The sequence below is a fragment of the Nyctereutes procyonoides genome, unplaced genomic scaffold (assembly GCF_905146905.1).
Source record: "Nyctereutes procyonoides isolate TBG_1078 unplaced genomic scaffold, NYPRO_anot_genome, whole genome shotgun sequence".
In the NCBI taxonomy this organism is placed as follows: Eukaryota; Metazoa; Chordata; class Mammalia; order Carnivora; family Canidae; genus Nyctereutes; species Nyctereutes procyonoides.
In genome coordinates, this window is record NW_026575021.1 from 7,348,986 (window position 1) to 7,369,009 (window position 20,024).

The 20,024-nt window shown below is 35.2% G+C and overlaps 1 protein-coding gene across 9 annotated transcripts in view; it reads left to right on the forward strand.

Annotated features, from left to right (window-relative positions):
• Positions 1-20,024, forward strand: part of CLOCK (clock circadian regulator) — a 134,716-nt gene that overhangs the window by 52,439 nt on the left and 62,253 nt on the right. For 8 of the 9 annotated variants that reach the window (XM_055340836.1, XM_055340869.1, XM_055340852.1 and 5 more), the window contains 5 exons: positions 1,960-2,052; positions 8,919-9,008; positions 11,569-11,628; positions 15,354-15,502; positions 18,737-18,828. In XM_055340836.1, coding sequence (XP_055196811.1) covers positions 8,962-9,008; positions 11,569-11,628; positions 15,354-15,502; positions 18,737-18,828 — 348 coding nt within the window. In that variant the 5' untranslated portion in view covers positions 1,960-2,052; positions 8,919-8,961. Of the gene's footprint in view, positions 1-1,959; positions 2,053-8,918; positions 9,009-11,568; positions 11,629-15,353; positions 15,503-18,736; positions 18,829-20,024 lie in introns of those variants that run through there. The other variant, XM_055340898.1, reaches the window with a different exon arrangement.

Genomic DNA, 20,024 nt, shown 5'->3' on the forward strand with positions numbered 1-20,024 from the left:
ATGTCTGTGGTGTCAATTGTACATCTTTCACTTCTGATTTTGAGTTTTCTCTCCTATTTTTTCTTATTCTAGGTAAAGGTTTCTCAATTCTGTTCATCTTTTCTAAAAAGTTCTCTTTTCACTTTTTCCTATTGTTTATCCTATTTTGTTTACACCTGCTTTAGTCTTTATTATTTACTTCTTTCTACTAACTTTGGACTTGTTTTTTTCATTCCTTGAAGTGTAAATTTAGAGTTCAGTTTTGAGATACTCTTTTCCTTTTTTAAAAAAGCTGGAGTCTGTTTTATTTATTTATGAGATATATTTATTTATTTTAGAAAGAGAGTGCAAGGGGAAAGGGCAGAGGGTTAGAGAGAATCTGAGGCAGACTCTGTGCAGAGCACGGAGCTGGTTACCAGGCTTGATTTTCATGATCCTGAGATAATGACCTGAACCAAAACCAAGCGTTGTATGCTTAATTTTGCCACCCAGGTGCTCCCTAATTTTTTTTCTTTTTTAATGTAGTATTTACCACTATAAACTTCCCTGTTACTACTGCTTTTCCTGCATCCCATAAGTTTTGATGTGTTATGCTTTTGTTTGTCTCCAGGTATTTTCTAATTTCCCTTTTGATTTTTTTCTTTGATCCACTGCTTAAGAGTATATTGTTTTCATACATTTGTGAATTTTCCAGTTCTCCTTGTGTAATTGCTAGTTTCATTCCATTGTCAGCAGAAAAGATAGTTGTATGATTTCAGTCTTCTTAAATTTGTTAAGACTTATTTTGTGACCCAATATGTGATCTGTCCTGGAGAATGTTCCATATGCAGTTGAGAAGAATTTGTATTGTGCTGCTGTTGGGCAGAATGTTCTGTATATGTCTGTCAAGTTGATTCGGTCTATAATGTTATTCAGGTTGCCTGTTTCCTTACTGATATTCTGTCTGGATGTTTTATCCTTGTTGACACTGGGATATTGAAATCTCTTACTGTATTGTGTTGCGTTCTCTCTTTTCAGTTCCATCTGTGTTTGTTTCAATACTTGGGTGTTCTCAAGTTGGGTGTATATATTATTGGTATATACTTATATTCTACGTATATTCATCTTCCTGATGAATTGACTCTCTTATCATTATATAACGTCCTTTTTTGCCTCTTGTCAGTTTTTGACTTAAAGTTTCTTTTGTTTGATAGAAGTATGGCCCCTCCTGTGCTCTTTTGGTTACATTTGCATGGAATATCTTTTTTCACTTTTACTTTTATCTGCTGTATGTCCTTAAATCTAGAGAGTCTGTTGTAGACAACAAATGGTTGAATCTTACTTTTTCTGATCCATTTAGCTACTCTCTTTTGATTGCTGACTTTCTTCCATTTACACTTAAAGTAATTATTGATAAGGTAGACTTACTGTGTCCATTTTGTTACTTATTTTTGACTGTCTTGTTGTTTTTTGTTACTTTGTTCCTCCTGTTGCCTTCCTTTGTTTCTTTGTTTTTGTTGTTGTTTTGGTTTTTTCTTTTAGTTACATGCTTGATTCCTTTCTCATTTCCTTTTGTGTATCCTCTATAGGTGTCTTCTTGGTGCTTAGCCATGGGTCTTACATAAAACATTTTATAATCTTGACATATTAAACTGATGGCACTTTAGAATTTTAACTCTTTTACTTGTCTCTCCTTTCCACATTTTGTTTTCAACATCACAAATTATATCTTTTTATTGTGTATCTTCTTAATGTATTTTTGTAAGTATAGTTATTTTCATACTTTTGCATTTTAACTTTTGTACTAGGATTAAGTTATTGTTTTCGTTTATTCCTTAAGTTTTAGAAACAATTAGAAACAATTTGTAGAGTTTAACATTTGTTATGTACACTTTTGTGACTAAGTTCAAATTTTATGTGTAAAAATTACCTTAAAATTTTTCATGATAAATTTCTATGTAAATTGAGTAAATCTAATAAATTTTTTTGTTGTTTAAACAGAATTCTGATACTGATGGTCAGCCATATAGAAGAATACGTTGAACCTATAGTTTTCTGAAGAATCAGTTCAAAAGAGCCAAAAAAATACAAAAGGTAACGAAAAAGTTATATCTTAGAATGTACTTTGGAATGACATTTTCCAGCAAAGTACAAAAATGAATCCGTAAGTTATTTTGACACACTAATTTGGGGAATGTTTTATTTAAAAATTTTTCCTGTTGTATTTTATTCCAAATGCTTATTGTATCAGCTATATTCAGTTACTATTTTAGAAACTGAGAATACAGTGATGAATAAGACAGAAGCTGTCCCTGCTCTCATTAGGGTTGCATTCTAAAGGGAGGGAGGACAAATAGTAAACCAATGAAACATTTGTTGTTAGTGCAATGCCTCAAATTAAAATGGATAATAGAGACTAGTGACTACTTTCATTATTGAAAGAAATAGTGAAATATTTAAATGCCCTCACTGAAGAAGAATATTTCAGTTAAGATCTGAATGGCAAGAATGTGTCAGCCCTGTGAAGATCTGAGAGAGGAGATTTATAGGCAGTAAACAAAAATGACCAAGGAATGCTTGAAGAATAGAAAGAGAAAATGTGACCAGAATATAAATGAGGGAAAGAGTATATGGAATTCAGGTTGGAGAAGAAAATTGGGAGAGGAGCAAATTTCTAGAGAAGGTCAAGTGTTCTGTTTTGTTGCATAATATTTTAGACACTTGTAAAATCTGTAGAAATATCAAAAAGGTAGTTGGATAGATAACTCTGAAGTTTAGATTCTGGTCTAGGGGTGTGGATTTGGGAGTTATTGGCATAGAGAGATACTTAGAGGAATATGTCTGGATGAAATTATCTAGGAAAGTATACGTAGATTGAGAAGGAGTTAGCCTTGGGACATGCCAGTATTAGAGGAGAAGAAACAGCCAGTGAGATGGGTGAAAAATTAGGAAAGTGTTCTGTCACAGAAGGCAAAACAAGAAAAATATTTAATAAATGCAGAAGTGATCAGTTATGTTACATCACATGCTACTCAGAGGTAAAATAGTAAAGCAGTCATTAGATTTGGCAACATGAATGTCATTTATAACTAATAAGAGAGAACAGTCTCAGTGGGAGTGGGTGAGGGTGAATGCCTGAATAAAATTGATGAAGAGAAAATGGGGAATTTCCAGTTAAAGATGGCCAAAAAAATGTGATTAAGTTCTATTTCTTCTTGAAACTCCACTAACGCTAAAGTAGGTTTTTTTTTTTTTTTTTAACAAAAGATAGCGCAAAAATAAAGAGAATGGGAAACAATTACAACAGAATTTTGGAAGCTGAAAAATGAATGGAAATATGATATCTATCTTCTAGATCTAAGAATCTAAGCCAGCTGTGAGAATGCTGAAGAACAAACTTTATGACACTATAGAGCCTCTAAAATGTTAGGAATTAGAGCACTCTACTTCTGCAAACAGGAGTAAGAGTGAGACTAAACACAGGCTGATTTGTTGCCAATCTAAGTCAGTAAAAAACAATTATTAACTCTAGGAAAGCTTATTTTAGAAAAGGGAAGCAATTGTAGTATGCTGTATGGCTCAGCTGTGAATTGCATTTGGAGAGCCATATAATAATGTTAACTCTGAGTATAACCACCTCGCCAAAATTATGATACTGAGAATTTGGGCAAGAGTGCATGTATATGAGGTAAACATGAGACGTCAAAGAGAACTGAATTCTTATTTTTCTTAGGGGAATTATGCCTGAAAAATAAGACTTGAACAGAAGGAGACATTTTAATAATTACATTGGCACAGCTTGAATAAATTGGTACTGTGTAGGCATCCCCACTTAAAACAGAAGGAATCAAGAAGTGACAAAGGATATCAGAGCATAGACTGCCAGAAGAAATGGTTCAAGAGGTGAAAGTGGTGGAAAGTGGGAAATGGAGATCAGAGGACAGAAGACTTCTGATTTTTTAATAAGTCTTCTAAAACTATGTGGACACTTTAGACTCTGAACATGTATACGTTGGTGAAAATAAACACTAAGTTTTAAAGTAAGGGAGAGAATGGAATTAAAGATGTTGAAACAACAATTGTCCTCTGCCATGCAGTTTTCCTGTGAGAGAGAGCAGAAAAGGACAGACAGTACCTGAAGGGGGTTGATGGGTCAAGATTTGTTTTTGCTTTGTTTTTTAAGGTTAAAATACTAAGATGTCGATCAGAAAAATCCAATTATCAAGAGAGGGATTTGTGATGTAGGAATAGAAAGCCTTGAGAGGTGACAACAAATGGGATTCAGAGGACAGTATCATGTCATTAGATACTGCACAGTTTATTTTTAATATAGAACATGTTGTTTTATGTATAAGGATTCTTTTCCAAAGATAGATTTCTAGGCACTGAGATTTTCTGTTAATTATGTTTAATGTTGCATGCTGAATTAAAAACATATCTGCTTCTATACTTGGCAAAATTTGAATGTTTTATAAAATGTCTTAGTTTTTAATATCTCCTCATTTCATGAATATTTTTTTAAAGCTTGTTTTTAAAGTGATATTTTTTTTAATTTTTTTTTTTATTTTTACTTATTTATGATAGTCACACAGAAAGAGAGAGAGAGGCAGAGACACAGGCAGAGGGAGAAGCAGGCTCCATGCACCGGGAGCCCGACGTGGGATTCGATCCCGGGTCTCCAGGATCGCGCCCTGGGCCAAAGGCAGGCGCTAAACCGCTGCGCCACCCAGGGATCCCTTAAAGTGATATTTTAAAAGACTTATACCATCCTTGCCCTTTATCATCATAAAATAATATCATCACTGGAAAGCTGGGAAGTCCTCACTGAGTGAAGTTGAGCTCAAGTTGCTTAAGTAAAGGAGCATTTGATTCCTTCCTAGCTGAAATTTGATTCTTGGTAATTTAATTTGAAATTTGGATTCTAGTAACTGTAACTGATCCTTTCAAAGACATTATTGCATACCATGCTGGCATAGTAATGTCAATATTTAAGAAAGAAGACTTTTAAAGATTTTACTTATTTATTTGAGAGAAAGAGCACATGAGCAGGGGGAGGGGCAGAGGGACAAGTGGACTCTGCACCCAGCATGGAGCCTAATGCAGGGCTCTGTCCCAAGACTCAGATCATGACTTGAGTAGAAATCAAGAGTTGGATGCTCAACCCAGGCGCCCCAAGAAGGAAGACTTTTAATGATAAAATTTGATCTGTATTAGATTATATACTTGAAATACTTTGCTGTGTGTAGGGACATCACTTAGTTATTTAAAACTGAATCCTTAGGGCAGCCCAGGTGGCTCAGGGGTTTAGCGCCACCTTCAGCCCAGGGCCTGATCCTGGAGACCCAGGATCGAGTCCCATGTCAAACTCCCTGCAGGGAGCCTGCTTCTCCCTCTTCCTGTGTCTGCCTCTCTCTCTCTCTCTCTCTCTCTCTCTGTCTGTCTCTGTCTCATGAATAAATAAATAAAATATTAAAGAAAAAACTGAATCCTTAGAATCCATACCATGGGCAATGTGATTCTGGACAGTTTTTTTTTTTTTTTTTTTTTGGTACTGAAAATGTGAGGCCTAGAGTAGTTCCAGAACAAGACGTTTTGGCTGTTCCTGCATTACCACTGTGGTTTGATACAATTAATTTGACACCATTTAAAGAAGTTAAGAGAAATCTTCTCACAGTTGGCTTTAGAGTACTTAGTTGGGCCTGTTTTACTTCTTTACATACCTTTCCCTTAAATATAGCTTGTTTTTCAGTTGGTGGCTAGACAAGGAGAGATCCAAAGATCTTGGACTAGACTGTTAGAGATACAGTCTTTTTTTTTTTTAAGATTTTATTTATTTATTCATGAGAGCCACTGAGAGAGAGGCAGAGACAGAAGACGGAGGGAGAAGCAGGCTCCATGCAGGAAGCCCAATGCAGGACTCGATCCCAGTACTCTGGGATCACTCCCTGAGCCGAAGGCAGACGCTCAACCGCTGAGCCACCCAGGTGTCCCAAGATACATATAGTAGTCTTACGTTGTTCACTTTGCAGCACAATACATGTTTGGAAGAATATTGTTAATCAACTTTAGTAAAATAGCCTAATAAAGCATTAGCCTGTATGCTCTAAATCATTTTGGGTTCAGTCAGGATGGCTCTAATTTTTGGGGTCTTTTTTTTTCCTTTTCTAGTTTGCCCTATTTTCTATCTTTTGATAATTAAAAAAACATATACTTGGTGCCACATAAGGCTCAGATCTGGCCTTCTTACTTTAAAGTGAAACTGTCCTTTTTTAATTCATCCAACTTGGGTGTTAGTTTTGCATTTTTCTTTTTTTTACTAGTGATAGAATCAGCCTCTGTTATTACCGTGATGATAACACGGTATGTTTCTTAGGCCATGGAGAGGTGGGGCTTGTACTTAGGTCATCTTTAAAATCTAGCTCTCAGGAGATCCCTGAGTGGCTGAGCGGTTTGGCACCTGCTTTTGGCCCAGGGCGCGATCCTGGAGTCCCAGGATTGAGTCCCGCATCAGGCTCCTGGCATGGAACCTGCTTCTCCCTCTGCCTGTGTTCTGCCTCTCTTTCTCTCTCTCTATCATGAATAAATAAATAAATAAATAAATAAATAAATAAATAAATAAATAAAATCTTTAAAAAAAATAAAATACAATCTAGCTCTCAGATTGTGTAATTCCATGTTTCATCTGCTAATGTTGACCCAGACACTTAAAACCAGTATTTTATTATTGAGTGCTAGTTTTTATTTTTACCTCTGACTCCTCACTCATTTTCTTTTAAGAGTTCTTAGCCCTTCGCAGTTTCACTTCTGCAGCCATAACCACATGGGCACTGCAGCATCATTGAGCAAGGACCATTCACTTGCTCCTTCATGCCTGTCCATTTGAAAACAGTGATAGAATAGTTCAGAATCCCATGCTCTTGGGACATCTTTCATCTTTTCTCAGAGTTACACATTAATTTACACTGTTTTCTAAATTTTAAATAAAAGATATAATAGTTAAAGTAGAATTTCTTATGCCTCAAAACCGTTAGGGATTTTATTAGCATTAAAGTGGTTCAACATTTAACTCACAACTATAGGATATAAGTATCTTGTGTGAATAAAATCTTTATATTTCAGATATAGGGTGACAGATTTTAGGCTTATGATTCCATTTTAAAGTAGTTAATTCTTTCAATGTGGGCATGAGACTTTTTATAATAAGGCCTCTCCTTCTGCCCTCCCTCCCCCTTCCTTCCCTCCTTCTTCCCTCCCTTCATCCTTTCCTCCCCCCCCCCGCCCCCACTTCCATATCTCTGCACCCAGTGTGGGGCTCAAACCTACAACCCCGAGATCAGGAGTCACATGCTATACTGATTGAGCCAGTCAGCCGCCCAGTAAGGCTCTTTTCTACTTACCTTCCCTTCACCCTTCTATCCACTCTTATTCTCACTTTATGGTCTAGAAATTAAACTTCAGGTTGTAACATGACTAGATATTTCTCTAAAGAAAATGCTAATAAACCTCTTAAGTTTCTCAAATAGGATGCTCCCTTGTCTCATAAAGGCCTGTACCTTTGCAAATTGCCATTCTTGTGGCTTTCTTTCAAATGGTCATACAAATTACATGGGGACCTTGTTAAAATGTAGATTCTGATTCAGTAGGACTGTCTTTTAACAAGGTCTCAGATAATGCTAGTGCCGATGGTCTCTGAACCATATTTTTAGTGACAGCAATCTAGACTACCTGACAAACTCATTGTCATCAAGAAAATTTCCTCTGTCTCCCTGTTCCCTTGCAGATTTTTGCCTACAGCGAGTGTATCTTTTATCCTTGTATCCCTAAAGCTTAGCCTACTATTTAATAGAAGATAGGCTTTCAACAAATGTTTGTTGTTGATTAGATTTTTTAAAATTAAAGAATGGGTGACATACATTGTTATATTAGTTTCAGGTATAAACAGTGATTGAACAATTCTGTACATTATACAGTGCTCACCATGTCACCTTACAGTGTTATTATAATATTATTGACTATATTCTCTATACTATACTTTTTATTCCCATGATTGATTTATTTTGTAATTGACAGTTTGTACACCTTACTTCTCTTCACCTATTTTACTCATCCTCCCAGTCCCCTCCCCTCTGGCAACTACCAGTTGTATTTGTATTTATGAATCTCTTTCTGTTTTGTTTTGTGTTTTAGATTTTACATATAAGTGAAATCATAGGAAATTTGTCTTTCTCTGTCTGACTTATTTCACCCAGAATGATACCTTCTAGTTTTGTTTATGTTGTCAAGATTGGCAAGAGTTCATTATTTTTTTTAAGGCTGAGTAATATTCCACTGTATATTCCTCCAACACCCACACCACATCTTTATCCATTCTGTTGATGGGCAACCTAGATTGTTTCCATATCTTGGTTGTTGTAAATATTGATGCATGAATATAGGAGTGTATATATCTTTTTGAATTATAGCCTATTCATAATTATATACTCTAATTAATATATATACTGGGATGCCTGGGTGGCTCAGTGGTTGAGTGTCTGCCTTCAGCCCAGGACCTGATCCCAGAGTCCTGGAATTGAGTTCCATATTGGGCTCCCTGCAAGGGACCTGCTTCTCCCCTTTGCCTATGTCTCTGCCTCTCTCTCTGTGTCTCTCATGCATATATAAATTTTTTTAAAAAATCTTAAAAATATATATATACTAAAAAGAGGAGCATTTTTTTATTACTTTATAATAGAAAATGAATCCATAAATTTTTTCCCCCTGTATTCCTTTTTTAGAAGGAAAAATGACTCACCTGTGCCCTAGCCAAAGGTATTTGTTTAAAAGTAGTGTTTCAACCTTGGGTACAGACCAAAACATTTATATTCTCTGTGATAACATACAGTGTTTCTCAACATTACTGTATTTGTAGAAATAACTTTTTTTTGCAGACTAATGACTTTTTATTTTCCCTTCCACCCAAGGAGAAGTACAAATGTCTACCACAAGACGAAAACGTAATATGTTATGTTGTTTACCGTAAGCTGTAGTAAAATGAGCTCGATTGTTGACAGGTATGTTTTTAGAAACTCTTTGTTTTTAATCCTATCAAACTATTTTAAATTTTATTATTAGAGTGATGGTCTATACCATTTCATGTTTAAACAGAATTCCTTTGAACATGTTTCATGTTTAAACATAATTCCTGTTACATTCAATTTCTGTATTGAGTGAACATAGTGTAATAATATGACATATTGATAACTGTCTATAGCCAAAGTCAGCAGCATATGGTTGTGTCCTAAACAGATCTTGAATTGTAATTTTGAGTGGTCAGAGCTACTCTGAAAGAAACTGTGACAGCTGCAGATGTTTCCTTGGCACCTTATGGAATCTTATGTCTTGTTCTTTTTCTCCTTATCTGTTGGTGCTACCTCCATCCCTTTAAGCATCTTAGCATTTGTGATTGATAAGTGGTAACTATAATTAGGATTTTATTAGTTAAAATTAAAATCCTTAAATCATACTCCTGCCAGGAGGAGAAACCTTGTTTCTTTGATCTTAAAACTTTTTTTTTTTAACATTTTAACACCTCTGACACTGAGATTCATTTTACAATTGTCTTATCCATAGTTTAATTGGTAGCATTAGTTTCCTTCTTGGTGTCACATGAAATACTGATAAATCTTTATAAAAATCAGTGGTTTTAATTTGATGAAATACAGTAACATATTTTAAGCTCTTACTCTTTGACAGCTCTTTGTTGTTGAGTACTTTTTATATGTTACTTCTTAACCTCATAATAATGCCATTAGACTTTACACCTGAGGAAAGGATAGGTCAGGGAGGTTGAATAATTTGTTTAAGGTCACATAGTTAAGTGCTGAGCTGGAATTATGACTTGTGTTGGTCTGCCTGACACTGAAGTTCTTGTATTTTTATTATAGGGGATTCTTTAAGAGTTTTGTAGCTAGAGTTGTAGACAGAAGTGTGAATTTTGACATCTGGGGCCAGCCTGTCTCCCTTTTCCTGTGAGATAAACAGTGAAGATATGTACTCTACCAGAACTTAAGACCTAAGGGGCAAGGAGTTTGCTTAGAGAGGCCTACCTGCAGCCCTGCCATATTTTCAGGTGGACTGTAAGTGTAGTTATCCCTCAGAAGGGATGTTCCTTCAGTGCTCCTGAGAAATTAAATATAATTATGGTATTATGCTTCTTGGTGATTGCCAGTTCCCATTCTAGACAGTATGATATCTAGAGATAACCTCTGTGTTCAGACATAAAGCAGTGATGCTTTTTTTTTCTTTTTAAGATTTTATTTATTTATTCATGAGAGACACACAGAGAGAGAGAGAGAGGCAGAGACACAGGCAGAGGGAGAAGCAGGCTCCATGCAGGGAGCCTGATGTGGGACTCGATCCTGGGACTCCAGGATCACGCCCTGGGCTGAGGGCGGCGCTAACCTCTGAGCCACCCGGGCTGCCCAAAGCAGTGATTCTTAATATGAGTTCATTATATCTAGGAATATCATGGAAGTTATGGACTCTCTCCTCAGTAAAGTGCATGTACATACAGAAGTTTTCATAAATTGCAATGCGTACTTGGAACCCTGAAAGTCCAGACATGGAGCTCTATGATACAAGATTTGTAGATGTTCTCAACAGTGGATCCAGCAGGCACTATATGTGCTTTATAGGCCATGGAAAGGTGTGGTTAAAATAGTGAATTGTGAATTCATGTAAAGCTCATATGAAATTATTTACTATTGCTACTTAAGGTTAAGGAATTAGCCCCCAGTGCTCTTGATTTCGTTTTTAGAATGCTGTTCCCCTAGATCTTTCCATTACCAACCCCTTCTTGTCACTTAGATCTGAGCTTAAAGTCCGACCCTCAGCACGTCTTTCCCTAACCACTCAGGTTAAGGTAGCATCACAGTACCTAAACAATCATCCCTTTTTAAAAAAATCTAAAACTTGTCATTGTATATTCCTTTCTTGATTTGTTTCATTCTACTAGAAAATAAGCTGTAAGAGAGCAGGGATCTCCGTGTTTGATTAACTGCTCTGTAATCATGTCTAGAATAGAGCCTGGCACATGAGTACTAATAAATACTGTCAAATGAATCAGTAATGAATGAAATGTATTAATATAAGTTAAAGCTAGATATTATGATGTTTATGAGTGAGTGATTTGTGATTTTATAACATGAATGTCTCAATAAATTTTTAAGCTATGCTCTTATAATTAAAAATAATTTCAAATGAATCATTTTATATAATGGTAAATACGCTGACTTTCTGGATTTTCACTGAATACTAACAGCTTGAAACGACATTAACCTCTGATTAGATTAAATTCTGTTTGGTTTTTTTTAGCATGTATATATAGTACATAAGTTTTACAATTCACATTTATGATAAGCTTTTTAAAAATACAATTAAACATGGGTAAACTTTAATTTTTTAATATTTATTAGAAAACAACTTAACAATTAATTGAGTTTGAATTTGTACAATTTTTTACTCTACAAAAATCCTAGGATATAACTGATTTGATTCACATGTTATGTTGGTACTGCTCTTGCTTAATGAGTCTGCTCTTATTTTCTCTATCTACTTTCTTTTTTCTTTTAGAGAAGATGGTAGTATTTTTGATGGGTTGGTGGAAGAAGATGACAAGGACAAAGCAAAAAGGTAGTTCAATTTAAGATGTTAAATAATAAATGAATAATAAGCAAATGTAAGAGTAAATAGTAAAACAGTGATTTCCAAAAGCTCTCTGCCTTAACAACTTAGATATATTGGCAAGTTGGAAATGCTTAGAATATCAGTATGCAGTTTGTAATTTAAATAAAGTTATCCTGTAAAAGTGCTCATCTCATCACATCATATTATGAGTATATAATATCTATAAGACATCACTAGGAATGTTAACCTTCATCCCTTTGCTAAGGTAGGGTTTACCAGATTCACCATTATAGTTACTGTTTTCCCCTTAACTTGCTCTGTTCTTTGGTAACAAGTCGGTAAGTGTAGCCTACCTTCAGAGTAGGGATGGAGGGAATTAAGCTCCACCTCCCATAGGAGGGGATATCTACACACATTTGGAATACTTGTTTAAAAAAAAATGTTTCCCTTTTATATAATATATATATATTATATATATATATATATATATATATATATATATATATATCTCTGTATGGACTCGTTTTTTTATACTTTAGTTTATACTCCAGTGCTGTTCTATTTTGTTGCTCAAATTGTTTCAGCTTTGGCGATTGAGAGTTCTTTCAGGGTAGGCTTCTATGGTCTCCACATGTCTCCATTTTCCCAGTAGAAGGGAAAGTAGACAGTGGGGAGAGGGAGGGAAGAATTGTTGGAGAGGTATCCTCAAGTAGGTGAGGGAATGGGACCTAAAGCCATCGTGGTATTGATGGGGGCTTCCACCTAAAGTAGGAGCCTTGGCAGTTAATTATAATAAGGAGGAGAAAGGCCCAGGTAGCATTACAGCAAAGTTTGTAGTCCCTCAGAGTGAATAGTAAACACTTTATGTTTTTTTTCTGTGTTGAACTATATGGTTGCTTAGACAAGGGTAAATGTTGTTGTATTATAGACAGATACAAAAGATAAACATGTAGTAAGTAATAGTTCTTACATGTCTGCATTTAGCAAAAAAAAAAAAAAAAAAGAGGGGGAGTTACTGGGATTTGAAAAATATTCACAGTAACCAGGTAAGTTGCTGAATACTTTAATGAATGATAAAATATATCTCAGAAGAAGATTTTGAGGAAACTATGGTGTATTCAAGGAAATAAAAAGGCTTGGATTTGAAGCTAAAAGTATATAGGACAATCCCTATCCCTTAACCTCAGTCTGGTGAAGGAAAGTTCTTCAGTCATGCCTAAATGAAGAGGTAGATCTGTAAGGAATTGACTCGGACAGTTTTAAAGGCCAAGTTTATAGATGGATAAGGTAAGCTAAGGGTATTCTATTTTTGAAGACTTTGAGAATGTTTTTAGGGAACCAAAAATACTGTGACTTTGGAAGACATTGGAAAAAGACAGAGAACCTCACAATACTGTCAGAAATAAGCAGGACCACACCGAACAGTGACTGAAACAATTATGAGTTCAAGTATCTTAGTTTGGAACCAAGAACAAAGGGAGTTTTATACCCACCCGCAAAATGAAACACCTGTGACCTGTCATCAGGGAAATTATCACAAGGGCTAGAAACTTCCAGCCTAAATGGAATATGGAGTGAAGTTTACTTTAGTGGTTATGATCCAGTCATAGAGTTGGCAATATTTGATCTCTGTACATGTTCTTCTCTTGGAATAAAAATGGCTGATTTGAATTACAGCTTCATGGTAGCTGTATGGCACTGGGCTTGTCCTCCTCTGTGCCTAAGTTGTCATCTGTAACTTGAAAAGTGGTAATAAAGTCTACCTCACAGGAATAAATGAGATTTCACAAGTATTTTTAGTAATGCCTGACACATAAATATGCAATGAATATTGGCTTTTATTTTTATCCCGATTCATGTGTTCAGATACATATGCTAATTCTCAGATGCTTATTTATTTTTTCTAAAGGAGTATAGCTAGATTTGTATATCTAAGCCTCTTGTATATATCTTTTAAAACGTGAAACAGGCAATTTCGTTGTATTTGAATTCTCTCCAAACCATCTGTCCACCAAGACCAGCATCACATATTATATTTCACATTAATAAACAGAGTTATTAGTAACATGGGAATCCTCTTAGGTTTCTGTTCTGCTTCCCACTGCAAACCAGGTCTGATTTACCTAGAATGGATAAGTTCTGCCTCTTAAGCCTCAAATCCACACTACCTCTATTAACAGCGCTTGCCTCCTAAATGGTCATCTAGTGTCCAGGTGTATTTGCCATACAGTAAGTTTTCAAGAGTATTTGCCAAATTAATTTGTTTCACCAAGCGTTGATCCTTTTTATCACTCTTATTCTGATGGCAGAATGGTCTTATTAACAAGCAGGTCTGTTCATATTTCTTTGCTGGAAAACATTTCAGTACCTTCCCATGACTTTCAGGATTAAATTAAAATCCTTTTATGTAACCTAAAAACTTCATGTTTTTTCCAAGCATTTATTTCTCCCCCCTTCCCCCTAGCTCTAGCCTACTGAAGCACAGACAACCTGTTCATTGGCCATGTTAGCCAGATTGAACTACTTTTGACAGGTTTTTGTTCATGTAGAAGTTTCCTGTACCTGCAATGCCTTGCATATACCCCACTGCCATCCTTTGCTCACTTAGCCTTCATGACCTACTTCAGTATGTGAGGATGCCATCCCTGCTTCCTCTGAATTTCCATAGGAATTGGCTAAACTTCTTGAAAGAGCTTGTATTTCCCCAGTATCCTTAGCCTTTATTAGCTCAGTTTCTCTTGTTATAGCAAGCACTCAGTTTGATGGAGTGAGTCATTTAATATCTATTAAGTTTATTAAGAGGTTTGAACCATTTTATTTTTTCCCAGTACTAACAGAATATATGCTTCTTTGTTACTGAAAAAAAATAAAATAAGGTTATCTTCTGACCTTCTGGGATATGATTATACTTTGCTTAGGCAAAAACTAAATTAGAAAATCAAAGTTCACAAAGTAGACAATTAGAGGTATTATAGAATGATTAATTGCTCTATAAATGTATTTACTTGTCTGAAGGTCTTGGTGCCGCTTGGTATTTGTTTACTGGTTAACTGCTTCACATACAACAGTACTAATTATTCATTTGGCATGCATATTTTGAGTGCTTACTGTTTGTTGTTACGCTTAAGTGCTTAGATGAAAAAATTGGGGCTCTGTTATTAGGGTGTACACAACCTAATGGAGAGAAAGAAATGCAAACAAATGGTTATTGCTCTGTGCTGGAGCAGCCTGGCATACGGGAATAAAGAGGAAGACTGTATGGATAAGCCTGAGGGTAGAGAGATTTTCATTTTTAGATTTGTTTGTAATATAAAACTTATAAGAGATGGCTGCTTTTCTCCTACCTAGTAATTTTGAATAATTTGTATTCATACATTGTATGCACTTCCACAAATGTATTTTGGAATATTCGTAATAACCTAATAAGGAAAATATAAATTCTTGGTAAACACTAGATTAAATAAAGCCTGAAATTTGAATGAAGCTTGTCTTACTGGCATTTTCCTAAGAACATGTTTGCCAAATGCTTAATATGTAAGTTCTTCAGTGATAAGAAAATTATTGCCCCAATTAACTGTACATTGTTGGTAACTTGTGGATAAATACTTATTACTACCTATATTGATAGAAGTACATGGTACATAGTTGTGTCCAGAATAAGCATTGTATTAAACTGTGTGTGTAATCAAATGGATTGTTTGAAAGCTGCTTAATTTTTTTTTTTCCATCAGAGTATCTAGAAACAAATCTGAAAAGAAACGTAGAGATCAATTTAATGTTCTCATTAAAGAACTGGGATCCATGCTTCCTGGTAATGCTAGGAAGATGGACAAATCTACTGTTCTGCAGAAGAGCATTGATTTTTTACGAAAACATAAAGGTAAAATTTTAACTTTATAAGATGGATTTTTTAAAATAACAGATTCTTCCTTAAAGCATAATATGATAGAATCTTGACAGTGATTCTTAAAATTGGATGTGTGTCCTCACATTTTTTTGAGAGAAAGAAATCAATTGCTTTTTTAAAGATTTCCTGGTATGTTCTTTATTTCATTCAACAAACATTTATTTAGTGCCTACTATATCCTAGATTTTTGGGGTGCAGAATAACAGTCCTGGCCATCAGTTAACCCAAGCCAAGGAAGACAAACATATAAACAGCTAATTTACAATGGAGATACTTAGAATGTGAGTAGTGTTTGTAAACCATAAACTTTCTGTGAGAACACACAGGGGGAAAATGTGTCAGGAAAGGCTTAAAAATAGTTGAACTTTCAACTGAGTCTTCATTTTAGATTGAGTAGAGAGAATAGCATTTCATCTGGAGGAAATAGGAAATAGCATGTGCAAAAGCAGAGAAGCAGAGTTCAGTGGAATTGGGTATAGTTGAATTGGAGAATTATGGGCATATTTCAAAGAAAGGCAAGAACCACATCATGAGGGCCTTATATACCATTTTAAAAGATGATTTCAGTGTATGTTTAGGAAATAAACACTGTGTATGAAATAAGGTATGATTATTAATCAAAGAAAATCATTTAGACTAATTGAGTCATGAAGTGAAAAAGTTAACATTGAATGTTTTGGTAACAGAGATAATAGAGGAAAAACTTACAGAAGGACCTTTCCTTTTCCAAATGTAAATGAAATAGTAAAATTTCTCAAAAGGAGAATTTGTAACTAGTACCTTTTATTCACTCCTCCTGGGCTCACTCAGTCATGCATTACCAGGCTGATTTATGCTCCACCACTCTTTGAAATTATTTTTCTTAATTTCACAGATGCAAGCAGCCCCATGCCTTCTGCCACCAACCAGACAATAGCAGTAGCTTTTGAATACACCTTAATGCACTGGAATTTTTTTTTAAAGATTTATTTATTTATTATATAGAGAGAGTAGGAGTGTGTGAACAGGGGGAGGAGCAGAGGGAGAGAGAGAATCCCAAGCAGGCTTCATGCTCAGTGCAGAGCCTGACGTGGGGCATGATCCTAGGACCCTGAGATCATGACCTTAGCGGGAATCAAGAGTTAGAAGCTTAACCCACTGAGCCATCCAGGCGCACTGGAAATTTTAATCCATCCTCCTGTTTCCCGCCCCCCTCCCTTGGCCTGTGTTATACTATGCTGCATTTCTTCATTCACCTCCCCTTCCTAACTGAAACTTTCTTTTTTTGCCCTTTAAATGTCTTGTCTTTTGTGTTCTTGCTTTCTCTATAGTGTTTCCTGTGGCTATTTCATTCCATAGCTTCAACTATTGGCCTCTTTATTAAGCTACCATATCTGTATTTTTAGGTGTAAATTTTTCAGTCTTTTGTTTCCAGATAACTTCTAGTTCTTTCTTTTGCATGTGCTCAGACACTGTACATTCGTTTTCATTTTGTCAAATCACCTCTTTCTCTCAGCTTTCCTTTTTTACATTTTTAAAATACTACCCTTTCAGATTTTAGGACTTAAGCCTGAAAGGACTTGGATTTTTTTTCATCTTCCTTAGTACCTTATCACAGTTGCCAAATTCTGTTGATTCTTGTGTAAATGTGTCAAAATTGCTTGTATTCATTTTTATTGTCACCATTATCGTTACATTTTACTTCTGCAGATAGTATTCTCACCTTTGTGCCCCTTGTTGGCATACTCAGTCCCCTTGGACATTGCAGTTCAATAAATGATTGCTGAATGAAATAAAATCATAGAAATGCATTTGCCCCTGATAATAGAAGATTAATTCTCACATTATGTAGATCTTTTTTTTTTTTTCAAAATTGGGTATATAATTCTCACAAAAATAAAAGTTACCTTAAATTGAAAGGGAATTCTTTTTTTTTTTTTTTAAAGATTTTATTTATTCATGGAGACATAGACAGAGAAAGAGAGGCAGAGACACAGGCAGAGGGAGAAGCAGGCTCCATGCAGGGAACCCGACGTGGGACTCGATCCTGGGTCTCTAGGGTCAGAACCTGGGCTGAAGGCAGACACTAAACCGCTGAGTCACCCAGGCTGCCCGGGAATTCTATTATACTTATTATTAGTACTCTAAGCTTGTGTTTAACTGAACTTGATGGATTTGCTTGTGGATTCAAATCCTTTTTCTGGAAGTATACAACTGATGTGAATTTGAAAAGCATGACTATATTCCACAGAATTACTAGCCAGACTTCTTAGTTACTCTTCATATTGTAGTATAGGCATTTCCAGTATGTCTGGTAATACAAAATCAGAACACCTTAGTTCCTACTTTTCACTGCAAAGTAGAATATATTTTGTAGTTTGAAATCTATGACATAGGTTTTTATTTTGCCTGGTTTAATTTGTCTGCATTTAAAAACAAAAATACTTATTCCCTAAATATTTCAGGTTTCATTATTTATAAATAGCTTTCTCATAACTAAATCCATTAGAAAAATGTTGCAAGGTATACCACTAATTTTGTTAAAATGTGTGCCCCCCAAACCAGGGATCTACAGATTTTTGACCAGTTTCCTACCACTAAGAAAACATTCAAGAAGGCACTAACCAAAAATCAGTCTGGGATTATTACTTTAAAGTTTTTGCCCCAAATCTTAATTTAGTCTTCTTGATGAATTCAGAATAGAACATCTCAAATTGGAAGGAACCTTTCTGCCTGGCAATAGGTAAACATAAAGTCTTAGTTAAAAGCAGACTGACTGACTTCCTTGGCGCCTTTCCTCTAGGCTCAGGTCCTTACGACTGCTCTAGTTAAGTTCCACCATTTGAATGTCAAGAGAAGAATGAGGAGAAAGAATTTCCTCCTAATGCTTGATTCTGATATGCTTGTTCTGATTACTATGTGGTCATTATATCAAGTAGGAAGCAGTCTCAGGCCTTCAGGATTACAGGCTGTTAAAGCTCCCCAGAGAAAAACCGGAGACTGGTATTTCCAAGAGACCAAATCCAAGTAGATAACTTGCCACATTAGCCCATGTATTTCATCATACTCATGCCTGGGCCTCCTGATACCTACCTAAACCAGTAAATGTTATTGCCTGTGGTTCTTATCTTAGGGAGGAGAGAAGGCAACTTGCTGGACTTTTGTACCACCCTATACCCCTACCCTGTGTTTGGAGTATGCCACTAATGTGTCAAATAATCTTTACAGAAATCACTGCACAGTCAGATGCCAGTGAAATCCGACAGGACTGGAAACCTACATTCCTTAGTAATGAAGAATTTACACAATTGATGTTAGAGGTATGTCTAGATTTAATTTTTGAAAAGTTTTATTTTCCTCAAAAAATAAATCATTGAGGTGATGAATTTTAGTATACTAATATTGAAAAGCCTTAATTCATTGTAAATCAGTAAACTATGTCTTCAATTAAAATTAATCAATGTAAGTATAAGTAAATAGTACTATGTGGTAAGGTAGTATTAAATTTTCATATTTTTTTATAGTACATGATTTTTGAGAGGCTTAATAAAAGTCAGAAACCTATAGCTATCAAGTTCTTTACCTGAGGCCACACTAACAACATTCAAATGACAAATAATGTATTTTATTCATCGCATGTTAAATATTACTTATGAGGGGTGCCTGGCTGGCTCAGTAAAGCATGTGACTCTGATCTCAGAGTCATGAGTTCAAGCCCCATGTTAGGTGTAAAGATTACTTAAAAATAAAATCTTTAAATATTATTATGAAATGTATACTACTGGACTAAGGATCTTTTTTAACAAATTGAAGTTCACCTAAATATAATATAAAATAATAAATGGAGTATTTTGAAAATATTAAAACATTGCAATATACATTAAAAGGCAACCCTTCTTAATTCAAGTAGAAATGTTTAAAAGGAAATAAGTAAATGTTCTGTAAAAAAATTATTTTTGAAAACCAGAACATATTTGCTTATAATTGAAAACCCTTAATACCTCATAAGTCAATTATAAAATCCACAAAAAGTTTTGAATCCTATCTATCAATTTTACTTTTATACTTTTTAATTGTTTTCTATATAGGAAACGATTTCTATATAGATGTCATCTTTGCACAGAAAATACATAGAGTTCGGTATCAAATTTCCATGGAAACTTAAGATAGGACAGGTGGTATACTTTGGCAATAACCGTTAAGGACAAGAAAAATAAGCAAACTAGACGTAGAGTTGAGGAAAGCAATCAAGGTAGGGATGTAGAGGTTGTCAAATAATTTACATCTCTTACCCTGTTTGTTTATATATATATATATTATATATATAATTTTAAGATTTTATTTATTTATAAGAGACACAATGAGGGGCAGAGACATAAGCAGAGAGAGAAGCAGGCTCCAAACAGGGAGTCCAATGTGGGACTCGATCCTGGACCTCAAGGATCATGCCCTGGGCCAAAGGGAGTCACTCAACTGCTGAGCCACCCGGGGATCCCTTGTTTAGATATATTATTTT